This window comes from Polypterus senegalus, chromosome 11, assembly GCF_016835505.1.
Source record: "Polypterus senegalus isolate Bchr_013 chromosome 11, ASM1683550v1, whole genome shotgun sequence".
Lineage (NCBI taxonomy): Eukaryota > Metazoa > Chordata > Cladistia > Polypteriformes > Polypteridae > Polypterus > Polypterus senegalus.
The window spans coordinates 96,544,056-96,564,331 of record NC_053164.1 but is presented as its reverse complement, the minus strand read 5'-3'; the positions used below and the strand labels follow the sequence as shown (position 1 = coordinate 96,564,331).

Genomic DNA, 20,276 nt, shown 5'->3' with positions numbered 1-20,276 from the left:
AGCACCCACAAATAGGGGGGGTCATGTATAAAAACGTCTGTCTTCTCTAAACAGCTCATACAATATTTTTGGTAAACCCCTTAAATTAAAGCTTAGCATCTATATTTCACTTAATGATTGCTTTATTTCAAATCCATTGTTGTGGCGTACAGAGCCAAAATTATTAAAATAGTGTCACTGTCCAAATACTTATGGACATGACTGTATTGCTTATGCCAAATTCATACATATCATCATAAGATATTTGAAGTGCAGAGGTACTCATTCAGGTAACAATGTTTAGTTTGAGATGTTATGTAAATATGACTAACAATTTGAAACAATAAAAGGAATATATGTATGATTAACACTAGTAGTATCACAGTAAAAGTAATTTCATTTTTATTCCGTTGAGGCAAGTACTAGGATTTATGCCTTTGACAGAAAGAAAATTTACTGACCTAATTTAACATCACCTCTGTCTGTCAGCAGAATGTTTGCTCCCTGGAAACAACAATATTGACACAATTAGAACACAGTTGTCAACTAGTGTTAATCAGTATAAAACAGGTCCAGAAGATTATTCTTTCCAAAGAAACTGCAGACTTTTTCATAGTTTAACTGTACATAAAAATAGGAATGACTCAAAAATGTAGGAAATCCAGGTCACTTAAATTTGATCAAAATATGCTAATTTCAATACAAAACTATTTAAAATTCTTAGTACAACATTCCCTGACATAAGAAGTTTGCAAATTTCATTACATGATCCTTATCATAAACCATTGATCTACAATGTACGGGCATCCATCTGTCGATCACATCTTGAATCTGATGCTGATCTGAGGCAGTAGTGTGGTTGGACAAAATGGTGCACATTTCTCAAGCAGAAAAGAAATTAAGAGAGCTGAATTTATCTAAAAAATATAACTGTTTTGTGTGAATCATTTGTTGTGATTTAAACAGCTTAGTCCAGGAAGTGTTTTTATGTCCCTGTACAGGTGCATCCTCTCTTTTTCATGATGGCAAGCACTGCTAACTTGTAACCCTGGATGGTGAATTAGAGACAGAGTGAAGCATGATAACCTGTATAAATTAATACATCAACCTTACATTACAACAAAAAGCCTTGCAAAAAAGAGTTTAAAAGCAAAAACATCAAGGACTATGCACTTTATACTCGGAAGGTAAAAAAGGAACTATTAATTGTTAATAATGTAACTATGCCAAAAGAACAGGTAATTCTATAAATCACTGAATTTGTTAATTTCATGTTATGGTTGCAATATAAAATTTGTCGTACTCCTTTAGCCTTACTCTTAAAATAACAAAATCATCTATTTCTATATCAACAAAATAATACATATTTTATAGAAATACATTTCCAATTAACATTTATGTACAAATTATATTTCCTTAATAATTTCAAATGGAATCGCCAATATTTGAAAAGACTTACTTTTTCAGCATAGAAGACCATATCCTTAGTTGCATATCACATCCTGCACTTTAACATTCTTGAATGTTTCTCTTTCCATATTTTTTCTTAGCCTGACTTTACCCACTCTTCTACAGTGAATGAAATCTTAAGTAAACCCTTCACTTTTAAATGGCTATGAACTTGGTGAATTAACTTACCTTTATATCACGGTGCATTTTTCCATTGCTGTGTAAATAATATAAGCCCTGCAGTTGAAACATAAAACTGATCAAAAGACTATACAGCAAAAAATTAAGACTGTTACAACTAAAATAAACATGTTGTAACACATGAATTGTAAGTCCAACCCTCTCAAATAAAACATGGAAGTTAATGATATTTTTGGTGCATCGTAATCTAATGTGATGCATTTGATTTTTATAGCTGCACCCGCTACAATTTATAATGGAAAAACATTTTCGCCCATATACAAATACTACATTCTTCTATGCTAATTGTTACAATTTCTAAAAATTGTGCCCATTTTGAAAGTGAAATGTTGAAAAGATATCCCCTCATTAATTTGTAATTGTTTCCATGGCAACTGAAAGACATCTTTTGAGAAAATATTTGTTTTTTAACACTGCATTTCACTTGTGTATGTCAAAGAAGAGCTACTCATCCCAACATACAAGACAGTGAAGAGTTCAGAGTTATCAATGTTTTGCCTTTGAGGGAATAGTACAGTTACTGTTATGTCAGGTTCTAAAGAATAATAAAAAGGTATCAAACCGATCTGTCACCCACCTGTAAAGTTTCCCTGCAGACATATGCTATTTGCTTCTCCTTTAAAGGTCCAGTTACTACAAATAAATAAAAATGTATAAATTGACTCCCTGAAAGAGCCAAGATGTAACAACTCATAGTGACAAAAGAAGTAAAATATTTTTAACTGGAAAATGCAACATTAACTATAACCAGTTAATTAATGTAGTTTGTAGCCAAAATGTATATGAAATAAAGACATACAGTGTTAAACTACAACCTCTCACTAATTAGAAGACAGTATTATTTGATTACAGTACATAAATACAAAGTTAACAAGGACCTAAAAATATTAATTCTTAATAATATTAATTTGTTTGCCTACATTTGAAGTTTGATTTAATCAAAATATTTGAAATTGAAGGAAATTAAACACATTCCCTAGGTCTGTTTGAGTTCTTGATGGGCTGATTTGGTTATGTATTTTATTTTGAGACCTACTATTCCTTTGGTTACAATTTCACCTGTATCATTTGTCTGTATGGCCTACCAATTCTGAGCTTGTCACAAAACAGCCAACTGCTATGTTGACCCTCATTCACGTATTTATTGAAAGGTGTAACAGCTTCCACATCTACTGATTATTTTGTTCTAGTGTCCCAAGTCTCTTTGCTTGAAAGAAGTGCTTCTTGGCTTCAGTCAAAATTTAATCAAAAGAATTCTGTGGGTTCAGCTATACTGATGCCTTCAAGATTTTTGAAGACACTGATTAAGTCTCCGCAAGGCTTGTTAAAACAGGCCATGCCCTTTAGTCAAGGATTAACTTAGTTGTTTTTCTGTGCATGGATTCCAGTGCTACTATGTATTTATTGTAGCAGGATGACTAGAAATGCATATAATGCTCAAGTCTCACTAGTAGACTAGACAATCAGAGCATTACCTTCCTTGTCAAATTAATCCCCTAAATTCTTTTCAGAAGCCATATTAATTATCTACCATTTATAATTAATATTTCTTCTGCTTGCATGAAGAACTTTGTGGTTTTATTTCATTGTTCCATGTGTTTTACCAGCTATGAAGGTTGTTGAAGTATTTCAGAGTTGTTCTCATGACTTTTCAGCATTGGGTATTACTTTGATTTTAGTGTCATCTGTAGATTTCACAACTTTGCCGACTAGCTAAATCAATGTCATTAATATAAATAAGAACACAGTCCGAATAGAGAAAACAGAAAGTGAGATAGTGCCGGAAATAATCCCATAAGGATAAAAAAATCAGTTTCAGTTTTTCATCTTATTTTTTTTATAGAGCCACTAGTTAGCCACAAATACAGGATGCCCATTACAGTTTTTAGAAAAGTATTTAAAAGTGTCTTTATAATTCTGGAAAAATGGAGACAAAAAGGAGCTGCACAGGAGTTGCACAATGAATTCTGAGGTGTATAAAAACATCTTATCTGCTGAAGTTCTAGTAAATGCCTCCAAATTTATTTGATGCCATTTCATCCTACAACAAGAATATAATCCCAACCGTACTATGAAGGCAACATAGGAGCTTTTCAAAGCTAAAAAATGGAAAAATACTTGAATTGCCAAATTACTCAACCGAGTTAAATCCAATTGAGCATACCTTCCATATGATGAAGAAAAAACTTAAGGGGACAAGCCCCCGAAACAAGCTGGAGCTGAAGATGGCTGCATTAGAGGCTTGGCAGAGCATCACTAGAGAACATAGTCAGCAACTGGTGAGTTCAACTTCATTAAGGTGCCATGAATTGTGGGACCTTGTATAAAACATGTTGTAATTTCTACGTGGAGACCAAAATATATGCAAATACCCTAAATTAAAGTCTGCAATGTGCACTTCAATCACACCTCAACTGTCTGATTTGTAATTTTAAACTGTGGAGCAGAGAGGTAAATCAAGGAAAAATGTGTCTTTGTCTAAACATTATGGAGGGCACAGCAATATTAACCATTAAAGTAAAAAAATATGATTGATAAAACTGATGCAGAATTTTCATCCATCCATCTTCAAGCCCACTTAATCTTAATTACAAGGGGGCAGAAGGGGCAGAACCTAATGTATACCATGTTGCATTACGTGGAAGACAGGAATAAATGATTTAATCACAGGTTAAAATTAATCACATCAGGTCCGTTCAGAGTCTCCAATCACTCCAGCATACACAGAGAATATATAAACTCCATACAAACCTAGTGTCCATGAGCTGTGAGACAACTGTACCTAATAACTGCATTACCACAGTGCAAGTCTTCTTTAACTACACACCCCTTCTAATAATAGTCCACAAATATACAAGTGGAGCACTCTGTGAATGGGTCTTGAAGACACTAATAAAGGGTTTTGACAGTGATTCCAGAGACAGTAGTCTTTGTCGATGTTCTGTTGTTGTGGCTAAGACTATACTAATTTTCTTTTTAAATATCCATGATGTTTCATATTTTGATAAACTTGTTCATTGAAAAAATACTATCACTTTCCAATTTTAAGTATCTAGCATTTCCAACTAGTAGGCTAGGAACTTCTCTGAAGAAATCTTCTAAATATTACCAAATTCAAGTGTATCGTCATGTGTATATAAAATGAAATTTAATGACTTCTCAGAATAGCAGCAATAATACAATACCAACAAAGACAGATATCTATATATCTGTCATTATGTTATGTATATACTGTACATGCATACACACAAAGTATATATACTTATGTTACAGTATTTATTATTATGATTAGCTACTCAGTAACCTTGAAACCTGTGGATGGAAACTGTCTGTCTACTGGTGCAAGTGCTAATGGTCTTCTACTATTTACCAGAAAAAAAGAGAGAGAAAAAGAAAGTATACATATTAAATTATAAAAATGATATGCAGAATTGAGAGGAATTCAGGACTAAATGACAAAGTTATGCACACAAACATCGCAAAAAATCAGCACACTTTACATGTCATTAGAGCAAATGTTCTTTTAGCAAATTTTAGTAAAAAAGTTTTACCATGGTAAATATCTTGTAGTGAACCTCCAGCACAGAACTCCATACATATCCACAATTTATTGTTTCTGTAGAGTAAAACACAACATATAATTTATTTTTTTATGCTGACATGTCCATGCCTTATAATGAAAATTATACAGAGTCATCCTAAGTAACATTACATTTTTTCACTTTCAACAGTAAGTGATCTAACTAATCTACAAACCAAGCTCTTTTAAGACTCATATATGCACTTCAAATAAAGGTTAATCTATTAAAATTCACAGTCATTATTCATACATACACTGTATTTTAAAAGACTACAACAATGAATGCACACATGACTTCAGTCATTTTCATTCTGAGGAGCAATGTGTGACCCACAAGTTTGTTAAAAGTAGTGATCACTCATATTTTTTTTTTTCTTAACACAAAGCATTTACAATAAGAAATAATGCTGAGCTGTTATTTTCTTTTCAAGTATGTGGAAAAGAGAGTACAGGAAAAGAGCCAAGTCAAAAAAATATAAAGGGACCAGGTACGTTTTAATACATCAAAATATTTGAAAAGATAGAACTTCTTTGTCTGTAGTACTTACAAACGCATTGCAGATTACCCACCCTCAACTCCCCCACTAAGGCTCCTAACAGATACAAGTACAAGATACAAGTACATACAAGTATTGTGACCTTAAAGAAAATAAGAGAGTTTATGTGTACTATAAGGATACAAAAATAAATTAAAGAAAATCTTTGACAGATACTATAATTTATCAAACTGCCACAATGATGAGATTGTTTACTTTTGTAATGAACTATGAAATAAAATGCAGCTTGGGTGGCTTTGTACTGTTAGGAATGCTTTGTGGATGCACAGTGAGATAGTCTTGAAGAAAAGGATATGTCCCAGAGACAAGGTAGGAAGTATTTCAATTTTTAATAAGTTTAACAGGATCAAAAGCAATTCTATCTATGCAATCTGTTTATAAAGCACCCCGTGTATCATCCTGTTCATTATGCTTTTAATCTTACATGACTTGTCAGTGTATCTTTTACTTTGAGCATGGAAATATGTGATATAAATACATTGGTATGATTTAAAAATTTAATTTTTAAAAAAAATATGATTTGATAAGTAGGTGAAATTGTGTGCTGTCCTGCTTAACTGAAGGGACTGAGGTTTGTCAACTGTACTACATACTCTTTCAGTGCCTTCACTTGCTTAAATGAATGATTACAGACTTTACTCGTTTACTCTCCAACTTTATAGGTCTGTCTCTTTTTCTCTCTCTTTTCTATACAGGGGCATACTTTATATGCTCTGTGTACTCACTATCTTGCCATTTTTCTGCTAAAAGTATTGAGCATATACAGCATTACCAGCAATGTTTGTTTCTAACTATTAACAGAATGTTTGGGCTCACTCAATAGTTCTGAGCTCTCCCTTTCTTTCCTTCCTTTGTGCCCATGTCTGCTTCTTTTTTTGGTACGAATGCTGTCTGTACTAAACTTGTATGTCTTAAGTGACTCTCTTTTCCTCTCTTTAGGTGATAGTTTTCAAATTATTCTACTCTCTGGCCTGTGTATTAAAAATACTAAATATGCTCTGGTGGCAATTTTAGATTAACAGGCATAGCTAGTTAGGACTTAAAGAGTTTTATGTAGAAGATGAGAGATCTGAACTATATGGCACAATTTAAGTTTTGAAGTATTGACAATGGCTGTACGATTTTTTAGATAGTATTAAGTACTACATATTGAGCAGTCCATCTTTGGATTTAGTAGCAGTGTGTCAAATGACGTCAATTCTTGTATTCACTATAGTGAATGTAAATTAGTGTCAGAATATGAGGCTATAGATTTCCAAAACCAAAAGTTTTGTCAGTCTATCACATCTAATTCCAAATAGTTTTATAAGAATTTCACTTTCTGTTGCTGCCAAAATCAATGTGGATATAAATTTTTTTTTCTAAATAATCTCTTCTGGGAAAGCTTTATAGATCAAACTTACTTTTAGCATTATTTTCCATTATTTTGGATGAAACTTTAATTTTAAAGCATTGCTTTTATTATTTATCAAATTGTTTTCAATATGGAAACAGAAAGTTGGTACTGAACTGAATTCACTATATAGCATCTGTTGTCTGTGGATGATTCAGAATGAATTTCCATCTATTTGTTAAGGGCTCTCCTATGTGTGATTATTACTTATTTCATCATCTTTTGATGTTCTTTAAAGCGTATTGTTCTTTTGAAAGCTTCTATCCCAGATTCAAAGGTGTGTATATAAAATTTCTCCATGTCTTATCGTTTTTACCTGCTTGATGCCTCTGATACAGCCATTACCTTGTCTACATAGTCATCTTCCATCTATATTTTTAATTCCTCCACTAGACTGTGATTTCCTGTGTTTCTTTCTATCCCCAATATTAGGGACTGGTGGGACTAAATCTACATATCTGGGAATCAACATGTTTTCAATTAGTGCATCAAAAGGGATGACAATGTTCAATTTTTTAACAATTCATTGATAATATAATGTGATTACAATAGCCACAATTGCTTCTGCAGAATGTAGAAAAACCATGGCGATGTTTTACACATATACAGATGAACTTTGCTCAGTTGCTTAAAATTTTGATATACTGTATGTGTATTTGTTGATAAATGATATACTGTATGTTTTAAATAGCTAAGTTTTTTTTCATGTAACAATGCCACTTAATGACTTTTGCAAAATGTTTTTAAAGATATTTCATGATTTGACATTCCTCTACATTAATCTAGGTAATAGGTGATCACACTGTGTGAGAAAATAAACCAGGGCTTATGTAAGCCATGCAGGTAAATTAATTATTGCACTGTGTACTCCAACCAGCCAGCTTAGTGAATGATACCATTAACAATTGACAGACTTAACACTGCACAGAGACTGGACTAAGAAGGCTTTTGACCCTGTCTGCCTGTTGTTTTAATGCTTTTTATAAACCTGCGTGTGACAGTGCAGGCTAACCCCAAGCTACAGATTCCTTCTGGGAGCCGCTTGAACCAGTCAATGTCGATAACATTACTGAGATTAGCTGAGCAAATGAGGACACATACATACAAAAAGGGGTAGGTGTAAAGGTGAGCAATGCTTATATTAATCCAAAATCCAAAAAAGTGTGCAAAAATTAATGCAGTGCAAAATGTATAAATAAATAAATAATCCAATAAAATGAAGTGTTCAGTGGAGCTTAAAATATCGATATACATACTGTAAATATCCTTAAAAAACAGGGTTAAAAACACAGACAAGAATATTCTCATTAAAAACTCAGTCCCCACTGCATCCCTCTAAAAACTAACATCTCATCTACTTACCTCTCACAGGGCCTTACAGCAGCAAAGGAAATGCCCATCTGACAGGTTCCGGTCCCTACTGTTTTTTTAGTAGGGTGCTACGCATCTTACCAAGGCTCAAGTCCATTTAGCCATTTGTGGCTCTCTCTCTCGTTCACTTACTCACTTGCACTGGGCTCTATGCACCTTCCTGCCTCCTTCTCTCCATTCTTTAACATCCATTCTTTCTTTAACTTTGTTTCTTTCACCTTTCTTTCTGCCATGCTGGCTCCCCCTTATATGCCTCTATAATCACGACCCACAGAAAGCCAATGAAGCAATCAAGACACACCACACCTTCATATGCATGTGTGCTCCATTTCAATCACCACACCAACCTCTCGCAGCCACACAAGCACGTTCATCCACGGAGAATGAGCCAGCTATTTGTTTATTTAAAAAACTCTACTGACTGCATGTGGACCCACTATTCCACACTGCTAGGAATACTGGACTGTCTTGTTAGTAATTTCTGCTTGTGAAATGCATATGGTATTTACTAAGTATAGTGAATACCAGTATACATATTGCACTGCTAACACATTCTTGTCTTGTCTTATCTCTAGCTGTCTAGTTGTGCGTTTGTATCCACATAATAAAACACCTGTGCTCGAGGCCCTTAGAAAGGCCTTTACATGATCCTGCTGACTACCTGCTATTAAGAATTAAAGGAAAACACCTTAGGCTCAAGGCTATCATTGTTCTCATGCCCCAGTCTATGGTACACCTACAGTATAACCTGTTTTATCTGAGGCTCAAAACATTTGTTCAGAAAAAAGATGAATTCCTGCTCCACATTAAGAACACTTTCATGAACATGATGACTCTGGCATTAAATACTTTTTATGCATATTATAATCTGCATAAACTAATTGATTCAGTTGGGATATCCCATCCTTGGCAGTATTTCTCTGACATGCTCAAATCTGACAGCCTCTCAGGTCAGGTCTTCCTCCTTCTTTCTTTAGTTCTGCTGTTTGCTTTTGTCTTGACTTTTCTTATTCTCTTTTTACTACCAACAAGGAAAACATGAAGACTAACATGTTTTTTACACTAGTATAATGCAAGAATGTAACATTAAACTCCATTTAGATATAGCTATATCTTAATTGTACAAATAAATTATATGCAGATATCTTTAAAAGCTTGTATAAGCCATACTGCATACGTTACACTCGATATTGACTAACTGATCATATTTTTATTTTTAGGTCATTTGAAAGCTAAGGAACTTATCTCGTTACTTCTAGAGCAACCAGTATACTGTTTAATTGTACATGTTTGACATGTTCAAATATTATTTTAAATTTATTGCCAAGTGTGAACCTTGGACTATTGATAATAGCATAGTACCAACAAAAGGCAGTGAATACAACACAGAGAATGAATACAACATCATATGTTAAATTCAGTATCAGAGAATATATGCAAGAAACAATTGTACAGACATCAGTATGACTGGCTGTTAAGTAGCTTCATGAGTTGTTGTAAAAACTTTCCCTGAATCTAGTGGTGCAAGTGCAAGACAGTAGATTGAGAAAAAGGACAGTGCAGGACTTCTGAAGTTTGAAATAATACCATATGCCTTTCTAAGGCAGTTTGTTCTATATAGTACACATCCTGGACAAATGAAAGCTGTTAATGTATGCTTTGCATAACAACATAATTTTGTTCATATGTGTTCATATTGGTTTGGTTTCCAGAATTTCCATAACTGATGAAACAGAATTACAGGAACCTGTCAAAAGAATTTTATTTGGGTTGAAGTATATGTCACAAATTGGGGTTAACAATTAAATAATATTTTTAAAGTATATTGACATAAGTGGTACTATATATCTATACTAAATATCCAAAACTGAATAATAAAAAAAATAAAACGTGCAACAAATACATCATGGGTTTTGACCCAAAGTAAAGGTACATAGTCACAAAGAAAAATTATTTAAAAAGTACATGTACGGACAGCATATTATGGTACTGGTATCTTTGGTGAAAAAAATTAAGGGAACCATTTCTTAGTACATGTGTTTACTCAGCTTAGTCATACACAAAATGCGGGGGATAAAAAGACAAAAAAAGCTGTGGTAACAAACACATGTGGTTTAATGCAACAATAACCAAAGGAAAAAAAAAGACACACTTAAGTGGAAGATCATAACCCTAATAAACTATGTAGATTATGCTAAGTGTTACGGGTTCTGTTTTCTTTAAGTAACAAAAGTTTTTCTTAAATAGACAACCTTATTCTTCATACATTAAGCACTTGTCAGGGATGCCAGGGGCCATGACCCGGCCGGGACGCCATGAGGGACCGGATGTGGGTCTGTGCCCACCCTGGATCACGTGGGGGTCGCCTTCCTGGTTGCTTTGGGGGCCACGGGTACAGGGCATGGAAGCTCCACCCTGTAGGGGCCCGTGGTCACTGCCAGGAGGCGCCCCAATGCCTTGGGGACCTGTTACCCCAGCACTTCCGCCACACCAGGAAGTGCTGGGGGGAAGAATTAGGACGGCGCCCGGAGAGCTACCGGGAGGACAGCCGGCACTTCCGCCACGCTGGGGCGTGGCTAGAGGCGGAATGCCGGGAACACCTGGAGCTCATCCGAGAACTCTATAAAAGGGGCTGTCTCCCATCATTCGAGGCTGGAGTCGGGTGGAAGCAGGACGAGGCAAGAAGAGAGTGTGGAGGCGGCCTGAAGAAAAGGCATTGTGGCCAGGACTGAGTGTGTGTTTGGGGTTTGTGCACTACTTTGGACTGGGTCTTAGTGACCATATTATTGTAAATAATATTGTAAATAAACGTGTGGTGGTTTGATAACAACATGTCCGCCTGTCTGTGTCCAGGTTGGCTCCACACACTATATATTCAGAAGTATTTCATATTTACACAACTCAACAACTTAAACACCTGACAAATAAGAAACACTTGATATTTACATGTCTCACATTTATGTGTTTGATCATAAAAATATTGGTCTCAATCTTTGCAGCAAAAATGCCCAAAAATAGCCAGAAATAAAAAGTGACTTTTATTTTAAGTTGCCTATTAAAATACCATCTACAATTCAAACTGTTTGACTGGAATGTATCAATACTTATGGAATAAAGTGTATTTTTTATATTGTAACAGTGATTAATATTCAATTTTATTACTGTGCTAGGATGGCACAATTCCCATGTATAACAGGGATACTAATCGCAATAGCTAAACAAGCTCTTTAGTTTAGCCATTTACAATGGCATTGTTTGCAGATGGATTGTGATCAAAAGGGCTATGCTTTACTTCAAGATGTGGTATTTCTAATATTGTGTCTTAATTATTCAATACAATATACCACAAGAGTTGTTATTTGATATCTAAACAAAAGAAAGACAAAATTATAAGCTTCCATGTAGACATGACTGTTTCATACTCAAACCCGTAGAGGCATGTATATGTGAGTCTATTATTATTTGTAAGGGTGGCCTGTAGTCCTTGGCAGACTGGCACTTTACTCTTTATAAAAGTGTTCAGATTTTCAGGATAAAACATGTACTTTTTCCTTTAATGACAGTGAAGGAGTTTTGTGGCTAAAGCTCCACAGTTAAAAACAAATAGAAAAAAAAAGAAGTCAACTGCTCAAACAATTAAAGATATAAAAAGAGAAACATTTCTTAAGAGAACTATCTCTTAAAGAGATATTAAAGAGAACTTCTCATCACAACAATCTTCACCATGGACAGACAGAAATCGCCCAGTGAATACAGAAGTCTTAAAAATGTTAATTTTCCGGGTTAGGAAGTACATAACTCTAGTGTGTGACACTTGTAGAGGTTCTGCATTTTCTTAACAGTCTAGTGAATAAAGATACAAGTACACAAAGTGGCCAGTATGTGATGATATAAGGCCAATGTAAAAGCATATGCATACATAAAATACTTTTACTTGGAGAAATACAGTGTATCAATTAAGTTGAAGTCAATAAGTTAATTTTTTGACTCAGGATTTCTGATGGAGTCAGTGGTTGGTGCCAATAATGGTAAAAGCAAATATCCATGGACTCCAGACCTACAACAGATCAAAATAAGTGCACCATTTTTTCATTCTGTTAATTAATAGCCAACAACCACAATTCACAATTCTATGAGAAAATAAATGGATGTACACAGCATCATCTATGAAAAACAACACTGAATCAAAGCATAAGAAAAAGTGACATGTAATTCAAAGAAAAATGATGCCAAAATTAGCAGTTTACCACAAGAATGATTTTTCTGCCAAGTTTTAAATATCAGTGTTACTCTTTTTTCACAGAGTTATGCTTTAAAGATTGCAGAATTATAGAAGAGGAAAATATTAAAACCACTACAACAGTATAAGGTTGACATCACCAGACTGACCCAAAGTGAACCTGTAAACAGACTTGACCATTGCATCCATTATTTGTAATTTGTTACACTGTTTCCTTTGCAGTTTAAGTAGGTTTAGAATTAAAGTAGGTAGTAGGTACTGAAAGAAATTCTGGGTGACTAAAAGACCATATTTGAATTATTAATAAGGGAAATGATAATTGGCGGACCATTGCCCCATAATCAGATGCACTTACATTGGCCTACTGCATATAGAAAAAAAGATAATTACTAAAAACTAGCCTAAAAATAATCCCAGTCTGGAATATCTGTAGAGACACTCAACCCTATAATTAATATACTGTCTAGATATGACCTATTTAACTAATAACATAAATAAAAGCAAATCTCCTAAATTTAAACTACTGGATAAACCCTAATTTCATTATTTAAAATCTCTTAAGATTTACTTAATTTTAACATTCAAAATATCACAGTTGTACTCATGAAATATATTTATCTATCTCTATACAGTATATATCACTTGTGTACTTGCTAACAAAAACTCTATTTCCCATTTATTAAAAAAAAGCTGAAGGGGCACTGGCCTGGACATGAAAAAAGAGATATGATCACATTTGGCATGTACAGTCAACTGTGAAATGGAAGTGCCGGTATCATGTGTTGTGGCTTTGAGCATAGCAAAGAAAAAGGGAGTGAGAAAGAAATAGAGACGGAAGTGGTGTCATCGTGTCCAAGACAAGCATGGACCAACACAGTGGCATTAGGAGTGGAGTAGGAGTTTCACAAGCTTTAAACCCCTGATCTATCCCCTTCATTCTCCAAAATTCTTTACATATACCTATGAATCTGCAGACTTTAAAGGGGGACCACATTCAACTGACAAAAAACAACAGTAAACAGTAATATAATGATATTATTATTTATATTAGATAGATACCTTTATGCAAGGCGACTTACAACATTTGAGATAGAATTGGTTACATTTCACTTGTTTTTGCAGTTGGAGCACAGGCAACATAGATAGTAACCACTGCATACCAGTAACACCCCCTAAGACCTACCGTTTTGGAGATGCTCTGACTCAGTCATCTGGCCATCACAATTTGGCCCTTGCCAAAGTCGCTCAGATCTATATGCTTGCCCATTTTTCCTGCTTCCAACACATCACCTTAAAGAACTGTTCACTTATTAACTAATACAGTCATATGAAAATGATTGGGAACCCCTCTCAGCCTGCATAATAATTTACTCTACTTTCAACAAAAAAGATAAAAGTGGTATGTCTTTCATTTCCTAGGAACATCTGAGTACTGGGGTGTTTTCTGAACAAAGATTTTTAGTGAAGCAGTATTTAGTTGTATGAAATTAAATCAAATGTGTAAAACTGGCTGTGCAAACATTTGGGTACCCTTGTAATTTTTCTGATTTGAATGCATGTAACTGCTCAATGCTGATTGCTTGCAACACCAAATTGGTTGGATTAGCTCATTAAGCCTTGAACTTCATAGACAGGTGATGGATGTGTCCAATCATGAGAAAAGATATTTAAGGTGGTCAATTGCAAGTTGTGCTTCCCTTTGACTCTCCTCTGAAGAGTGACAGCATGAGATACTCAAAGCAACTCTCTAGATCTGAAAACAAAGATTGTTCAGTATCATGGTTTAGGAGAAGAATACAAAAAGCTATCTCAGAGGTTTAAACTGTTAGTTTCAACTGTAAGGAATGTAATCAGGAAATGGAAGGCCACAGGCACAGTTGCTGTTAAACCCAAGTCTGGCAGGCCAACAAAAATACAGGAGTGGCATGTGCGCAGGATTGTGAGAAAGGTTACAGACAACCCACAGATCACCTCCAAAGACCTGCAAGAACATCTTGCTGCAGATGGTGTACCTGTACTCGTTCTACAATTCAGCACAATTTGCACAAAGAATATGTGTATGGCAGGGTGGTGAGAAAGAAGCCCTTTCTGCACTCACGCCACAAACAGAGATTCATTTTGGTTTTGCTTTGGTCATATTTGGTCATAACAAAAAGTGATTTGCATGGCGGAAGAAGAACACTACATTCCAAGAAAAACACCTGCTACCTTCTGTCAAATTTGGTGGAGGTTCCATCATGTTGTAGGACTGTGTGGCTAGTTCAGGGACTGGGGCCCTTGTTAAAGTCGAGGGTCGAATAAATTCAACCCAATATCAACAAATTATTCAGGACAATGTTCAAGCATCAGTTACAAACTTAAAGATACACATGGGTTGGATATTCCAAAAAGACAATGACCCAAAATACAGTTCAAAATCTACAAATGCATTCATACAGAGGGAGAAGTACACTGTTCTGGAATGGCCATCACAGAATATCATCGAAAATCTATGGGATGATTTGAAGCAGGCTGTCCATGCTCAGCAGCCATCAAATTTAACTGAACTGGAGTGATTTTGTATGGAAGAATGGTCAAAAATACTCATCTAAGTATTGATATAATATGTCTGTTGGGGTGCCCAGATTTATGCACTTGTCTAATTTTGTTATGATGCATATTAAATATTTTCTGTTAATCCAATAAACTTAATTTCACTGCTGAAATACTACGGTTTCAATATGGCATGTCATATATTAAAAGGAAGTTGCTACTTTGAAAGCTCAGCCAATGATAAACAAAAATCCAAAGAATTAAGAGGGGTTCCCAAACTTTTTCATATGACTGTATATAGTATGCCTTGACACATGCCATTGTAATGAGATAATCAATGTTATTCACTTCACCTGTGAGAGGTTTTAATATGTAGCTGATTGGTGTATAAATTTACAATAAGAGACGATTAATTCATTTGAACATTCTTTGTTATTTTTGTGATAAAAATAATAGAAGAACTTCACCAGCAATGCATCTGTCTATTAGATAAGAAATTTTATGTTTTTGGCCTTGCACTCTTACCAAAAAAAAAATACCTACAAATGCAACAACAGCAGAGATGAGATGTCAAAGCATAAACCTGTTAGCACCTTTCACACATTTTACCTTCTAGAGCGAGCGGAGTTGAAATGCCACATTTTACTGTTAACCACAAAATACAGTATTTAATTTCTTTAAATGTGGTTGTAGTGAAATATATTTTCTAAAAAATATGGCAAACTATAGAAACAGTCTTGGTATAAAAGGGCAAACTCACCTGAGATAGCTGCCAAAGTAAGCCACGATATTTTTGTGCTTGCATTCTCGCATCACTGTTATTTCTTGCTGAATTGAAGAGATGTCATCACCTAGAATATAACATGGGAAAATTTGATTTAAAATTAAGTGCAAGAGAATATTTTTCAGTAATTTAAAAGGCAAACACAGAAATCAACGAATTTGCCTCAAGTCATTATTTTTAGTTTTCTTATTTACTTGAAAATACCATAATGGTCCTTGATTTGTCATGAACTTTCTGTGGATCAACAGGGGTCATAAAATGGATGGATGGATACTTGAAAATGCTTGCACATGTTTAGTGCATGGTAAATAAGATTAAATTTAAAACTTAGGTCAGTACAAACTGAATAAAAAGGAAATATCAGAAAATTACAACTGGCCTTTGTCAGGAAACAACTAATAGGTTACAACATACAGATGTTCTGTAGCAATTAAACTAAATTAAGCACTGCAAGTTGAAGCAAACAATTTGCACAGGTGTCCCAACTTCTGTTGATTCTTAAAACTCCTCTGTTTGTCTTAATGCAGAGTTGGAACAGACAACATCGATACACCCTCTGAAGTACTACAATATTCCAGTGATAATGTCAAGAAAACAGCAATTAACAAATGAAATGAAAAAGAGCATTATTACCTGTGGAAGTATTGGAAGAAAAACTGATAGGAAGAGATCTGGCACAACTAAAGTCACAAGCCAATCAGCAGACAAGTTTCTGAGGGTCACCAGCATGCAAGATAGGCACCTCACAGCACAACAGCTTCACGAACAGCTTCAAGCACAGCTTAAAAGTGGTCACTCAAAAAGTAAGTTTCAGTTTCTACTGTGAAGAGGAGACTTTGTGTTGCAGGTCTGACAGGGCCAAAGTGGAAGTAAGAAAGTCATTCCTCAAATGACAAAATAGGGCCTTGAAATACCACCTGTGGACTACTGTAGACTGAACAAAGTCTCCTCTTCACACAGCATAAACTGAGACTTGTTTTTTTCAACCAATGTTAAGCTGTGTTTGAAGCTGTTGAGCTGTGAGGCTCCTATCATGTCTTTGTGATTACCAAGCAAGGAAAACCCTAATAAAAAGGTAGGGAGTCCGGATATCTTAGAACATGCTCTTTCTTTCTTTCAGGACAGGACCAGAACTTCACAAAGCAAAACACAATAAATAAGGGAGTCAAAAACACCAGAGAGCACATCCATTCTATTAAAGTAAAACTCCTTCCAGAAGGGTCTGCCACTTCAGGCAACATTATAGATAGTAAAGATAAAAGGTGAATCCAGAAGATGACGAGTCCCATAAAACACAGAAGGGTAACTGCTAAAAGGAAACAGTGATGGGTATCACTTTAGGAACAACATTTATTTATATAGCACATTTTTATAAAACCAATGTAGCTCAAAGTGCTTTCCAATATGTCTAAGAGAAAGTTACAAGAAAAGAAAAACAAGTAAGCATATGCAATAATATTAAAGAATAACAAAAAAGAAAAAAACATGAATCTAAACAATCTTTACTACTCATATACTGTACTGTTAAAAAACTAGACCCTAGCAAACACTTCGTTTGGTCTTAACACTTACAAAGAATTAGCCAAGTGTTTATTCATCTCTACAAAGTATTCTACTAAAATAGCTTCATTTTAGAATGTTCAGAGGTGACAAAAGTGAAACAAGTTTCTCTTTATATTGTATACTATGACACTTTGCATTCACCAACAATTTTACCAACCATTCAATTCTCAATGTGTATCACTGCACAGAACCGAATACTGAACTTTACTGATGCTTTGCAAGTGTTATTTAAGACAAAAAGATGCTTTTGTAGTAGTCTTCTTACATTACAATATATGAGTAGTATATGTGTTTTTGCCATGCCTAAACTGAAGTGTTACCTAAAGGTGTTCAATTTTTGATACCAGAAATATAAAAACGACACAATAAATTCCTATTAAGGCAAAGACTATAAAATGTATGTTTTTTCTTTACTGAGGAATTACCATTTAATAACATTAATACATTACATAGTAGTTTTTGTAAATTATTTAGTTTTGAATAGGGTGTTCCTCTTACATTAACAACAAATGGGTATATTTTACATGCTTAAGGGCAAATTCTAGAGTAAATTTTAGACTTTAAGTAACAGTAATCATCTCATACTCTCAGAAAGCCATACAATGAAGCCAATACCAAGTCAAAGTACTTAGGGGACAGTTATCAACAAGCAGTATTAGAACAATCCTACAAATAATGACATTTATGTAACAATCAACAAATAAAAAAACATTAATGCAATTTTCAATACTATATATGAAAGAGCTTAGTTTGTCTAAACCAGATTACTAGTCCAGGCCAATAGTGACATTAAGAGCTTAACATCAAATTTTACCTGTAGCACATGAAAACAATTTATTATCCAATTCTGGGTTTACATTGACCAAAAGGTATAAATGATAAACCATTAACTGCATAAAAATATAATACATTGAATTAGCATACCAGTTAGTTCTGACTGTTAAATTATAAATTAAACAAAAAAGTCTTCGAATATCTATAAAAAGCTATAATTTTAAAATAATGTAATTTTCTCATGTTTGCAGTTTGGTTTTTCTTATTACGTTCTGTTCATTCAGATTATGATATATAACAGAGGTAAAAGCATACCAGGATCTAATTTGACAATTTTTATAGCTGAAAGTTCCGATGTCTTTATGTTTCGAGCCTGAAAGGGAAACAATGAAAAACAAAGTTATATTTTACTTAGACTGCAATACAGAATATTATGCTTGTATGAACTCTTATCACAGCAGATAATTATACACAAGGCACTTGTAAAACAAACACTGTCAGTAATTTTAAGCTTAAAAAACAAGCAAACACAACTGATGATAGTCCAAAATAAAATTTAAACATCTGTCTTCTGGAGCACATTTTGCTGTTTTTCCACCAAAATAAACTTCAGACTAGAATTATGTTAAGATGAAATGCACACACATCAATATGGGGTAACATGCAGTATATTATCTGAAAATTGTAAGTTTCCATCTTTAACATGCCTATGCATTATTGTCCAAGGCTATTAATCCAATAGGTACTGGATATTTTCAGAAAGTTTATAATACAATGAAAATAACACTATTAACTTACTAATAATAATATATTTTTGTTAATTGCTTATAAACAATAGTGATTATTCCCTCTTTATTTTTTCTTTATGTCAACAAGGTAATCAATAAAAAGTGCAAAAAAAGTAACTATTATATACAACTTTACAATATCTAACAGAAACATAATAATAATTTTTAAATATAAAAATCAACAATACATACACATCTGAAAAAGAATCAAAATCTTGCCCCCTTATCAGAGATTCATGTCTTTATTTTAGGAAGTGTGTTCAAACAGAATACTGCAGAAATAACGTAATTGTTATAATACTAAATATAAAAATTTTCTTGAGCTTAAACACACACCTGTGTTTCTGTCACCTATAAAACGTTTTAGAGCCAGGCTGTTTCTCTCAATTAGTTGTAGAAATAAGGTAATAAATCATGAAAAACTATTTATTACAAGAACCCTCTATTAAATATTTTTCTTTCTGCAGAAAGAATTAAAATATAGTACATTCAAAATGCTACAGCCAGGGTCACAGGTCAGACTAAACACTGCATTAACTTTTATTTATGTATTAAATAATCTTCTGAACAACTGTGTTAATAAATCAAAAAAGTGTGCTAATCACTGCTGGGCTTGAGATCAATTAGAACAGAAGAGGAAACAAGTTTACTGCATCTGTACAATAGTGCCCTTAGTTTCAAAAGAAGCATGTCTATAATGTGAAAAACAAGTGTACCACCCAGAAGATTCCCCTACAACAACCTACCATATCAGAAACACTAACGATGAAACACTATGATGCCCAGTGGTCACAACAAATTACATGGAAGTTTTTTACAATGATAGAACAAGAGATGTTAACAATCAACAAGGCTGAACAACAAAGACTTTAAGCAGGTAAGTAAGACTGAGCTGGGTTACACCAATTCACCTAGAAGCACTGTCACCAGCTCTTTAGAAAAACAACACAAAAAGCACAAGAGTTGAAAACCGAGGTGGCCAAAGCCAGCATGATCTTACTTATTCTTGTTGCTCGAACGAGGGACTACTATGAGAAACGGTAAAATAAGAGAATGATGGGGACA

At 34.2% G+C, this 20,276-nt stretch overlaps 1 protein-coding gene across 1 annotated transcript in view; it reads right to left on the bottom strand.

Moving 5' to 3' along the window:
* The window catches only part of map4k2 (mitogen-activated protein kinase kinase kinase kinase 2), a 207,397-nt gene that overhangs the window by 120,291 nt on the left and 66,830 nt on the right, over positions 1-20,276 (bottom strand). The window contains exons 2-7 of the mRNA XM_039769324.1: positions 18,739-18,796; positions 16,063-16,153; positions 5,181-5,245; positions 2,207-2,262; positions 1,618-1,665; positions 441-483 (exon numbers count right to left, since the gene is read on the bottom strand). Of these exons, the coding sequence (XP_039625258.1) occupies positions 441-483; positions 1,618-1,665; positions 2,207-2,262; positions 5,181-5,245; positions 16,063-16,153; positions 18,739-18,796 (361 nt within the window). The remainder of the gene's footprint in view (positions 1-440; positions 484-1,617; positions 1,666-2,206; positions 2,263-5,180; positions 5,246-16,062; positions 16,154-18,738; positions 18,797-20,276) is intronic.